The 2,943-nt window shown below is 42.7% G+C and overlaps 2 protein-coding genes across 2 annotated transcripts in view; both read left to right on the forward strand.

The window, feature by feature from the left end:
- LOC112070548 (complement C3-like) overlaps positions 1-2,943 on the forward strand; it is a 76,722-nt gene that overhangs the window by 69,500 nt on the left and 4,279 nt on the right.
- LOC139024327 (complement C3-like) overlaps positions 1,879-2,943 on the forward strand; it is a 2,255-nt gene continuing 1,190 nt past the window's right edge. The window contains exon 1 of the mRNA XM_070439022.1: positions 1,879-2,937. Within this exon, the coding sequence (XP_070295123.1) occupies positions 1,921-2,937 (1,017 nt within the window). The 5' untranslated portion in view covers positions 1,879-1,920. The remainder of the gene's footprint in view (positions 2,938-2,943) is intronic.

The following is a 2,943-nucleotide window of genomic DNA, read 5'->3' on the forward strand; positions in this document are numbered from 1 at the left end:
TAGAATAAGGCTGTAACTAAACAAAATATGGAAAAAGCCCAGGGGTCTGAATACTTTCTGAATGCATTGTACTTCCTTTCATTTTTTAAACTTGTACCGGTCTGCCTTCAGGCGAGTCTTGTAAGGCTTGTGGACGTGTTCGTGATTGACTCACCTATCCATAGAGGTGTAATATTAGTGTTTGTGAGAATACTKTTTTTTGGGATGTCTCATGGACTGAAATACAGTGGTGTTTGTCAGACCCTGAGACATCCCAAAAATCGGTCTTCTCACAAAAATGTCTGTAGCATCCAAACAGTTTGGCCTACAAACTAATATCATCACTCTATGGAAAGATGAGACTCTCATGAACATGATGGTTTTGTGCCTATCCAATAAAAGTGGATAAATATGTATCCCTAGAATTTTAAGAAATGGGCTATAGTAGTATTGTGTTATTCAATTAGATTATATGGGCTATAGTAGTCAAGCCCCCCTCCCCAATGGCTTGGACTTTTAGAGGTTAACGAGATACCACCTCAAGATAGAACTGTGGCTAACATAGGCTCAACATAGGCCCTTCATGTTTTTGGGTCTTGATTTGAAACAGGCCTTCTAAAGGCTGTAACTTTGGCAAACATGGAGTCCAACTAATATAGACTGACATTTAAATGGGTATGCTTCGTGAAATAATAACCTGCAAAGGGACTGCGAATGAAAATTAGCTGGCTGGCTAAATCCAGCACTTTTACTGAAACGTTGATTAAAGTGCAATGACCCTGTAAAAATAAAATAAACTCAACTCAACAATGGGTTTCAGTCTACTAACACCCCATGTATTTGCAAAAATGTTTTCACCTTATCATTATGGGGTATTGTGTTCAGATGGGTGAGAATCTTTTTTTATTTTTTTTATCCATTTTGAATTCAGTTTGTAATGCAACAAAAYGTGGAAYAAGTCAAGGGGTATGAATACTTTCTGAAGGCACAGTAGTTAATTATAGTAGCCTTGGTGAGTAACCTCCACTCATCAGACTTTGCCATGTAAGTTTTCCAGGTGGATGTTTCTCAATAGGTCTTGTGCTATGCATCTGGTAGGCCCTTAAAAAAAATTATGCAACCACTTGACTGTGCAGATAATGAAGAAAACATGGCAGTTGGTGTTCAGTAAATAGGTACATTGTTTGGATTGTTTCAGCAGGTTTCAATTAGTTGATTGCAAGCACTTTCATAGCAAAGCCATGGTAACAAGATTATTTGAGAAATACATTCATTATAGTAACTGACTGAGTGGTGTGTGTGTGTGTGTGTGTGTGTGTGTGTGTGTGTGTGTGTGTGTGTGTGTGTGTGTGTGTGTGTGTGTGTGTGTGTGTGTGTGTGTGTGTGTGTGTGTGTGTGTGTGTGTGTGTGTGTGTGTGTGTGTGTGTGTGTGTGTGTGTGTGTGTGTGCTTCATTATGAGATACACCGAGCTCTCTTGGATTTAGGGTGTTTCTGTTGTTTTGACAGTGACTGTATCAATGCATGACCAGGTGACTTGTCTTAAAACCAGATCTGAACTAATGGAGTTAGTTAGCTTCGGTCTTGATAATAGACATCCATGTCCATTTCTGATAAATAATATAATTTTTTTGCCATTTTGTATTATTAAGTTGTTTGTTTCAGTGTTAAATATAAATCAAAGAAGTTCCACAGGTCCAGTACAATTCTCAACCTGTATATCTCTTCTGATAGATTTTGAGCTGTTTGTTTTGCTTAACAGTGGACTTTCCAACTACTCTTATCAAGCCCGCTGGTTACCCAACTCTACTGCTGGGAAGTAACGCACCCCACAGTGGATTCACCCCTGAAACTCCTCCCACAGAATGAGCTAACCCTAGACAGGATAAAAGCCAGGGCTGGAGAGGGAAGGCACTATTACAGACCCAGAATCAGCGGTGGAGATGTGGGTCGGCAAGTTGCTGTGTCTGGCCGCTCTGGCTGTAGCCCTCTCCTTACCTACCTTATCTGATGGAGCTGCACTACAAGTGTTGTCAGCTCCTAACCTGCTACGTGTGGGCAGTAATGAGAACATCTTTGTGGAATCTCAGGACCATACAGGAGGTCCCCTGAATGTTAAGATCATGGTGAAGAACCACCCTACGCAGAGCAAAGAGCTAGTCTCTAAATTAGTGGTTCTGGATCAAGCGAACAACTTCCAGGCTATGACACAACTGGTCATCCCAGAAGGGGAGACCTTTTTTGTGGATGACCCCAAGCAGAAGCAGTATGTGGTCCTCCAGGCCCAGTTCCCTGACCGCCTCCTGGAGAAGGTTGTCCTGGTCTCCTTCCAGTCTGGATACATCTTCATCCAGACTGACAAGACCATTTACACTCCGGCCAGCACCGTCTACTACAGAGTGTTCTCTATGACTCCTGGCCTGGAGCCTCTGACCAGGGAGATATTTGAGGGCAAGGAGGTCACCAAGAACAAAGATATCGCAGTCATTGTGGAGATCATGACTCCTGAAAACATCACCATCTTCAGGGAGAACGTCAACTCAGACAAGGGAGTCAAATCTGGACAGTACATCCTCCCTGACATTGTCAGTTTCGGGACATGGCATATAGTCACGAGGTTCAAGAGCACTCCTCAAAAGACCTTCTCATCTGACTTTGAGGTCAAGGAGTATGTTCTGCCCAGCTTCGAGGTTAGTCTGAACCCAGCTAAAGCCTTCTTCTACGTCGACGACAACAAGCTGACTGTTGACATCACAGCCAAGTATCTATACGGTAAGGAAGTGACAGGGACAGGCTATGTGGTGTTTGGTGTCATCACAACAGATAACRAGAAAAAGAGTTTCCCTGCCTCTCTGCAGAGAGTAGAGATCAAAGAAGGTAAAGGAGTGGCTTGTCTGAAAAAGGAACACATCACACAGACTTTCGCCAAAATCCATGATCTGGTCAAACAGTCCATCTTCGTATCA

This window comes from Salvelinus sp. IW2-2015, unplaced genomic scaffold (genome assembly GCF_002910315.2).
Source record: "Salvelinus sp. IW2-2015 unplaced genomic scaffold, ASM291031v2 Un_scaffold1357, whole genome shotgun sequence".
Taxonomy (NCBI): domain Eukaryota; kingdom Metazoa; phylum Chordata; class Actinopteri; order Salmoniformes; family Salmonidae; genus Salvelinus; species Salvelinus sp. IW2-2015.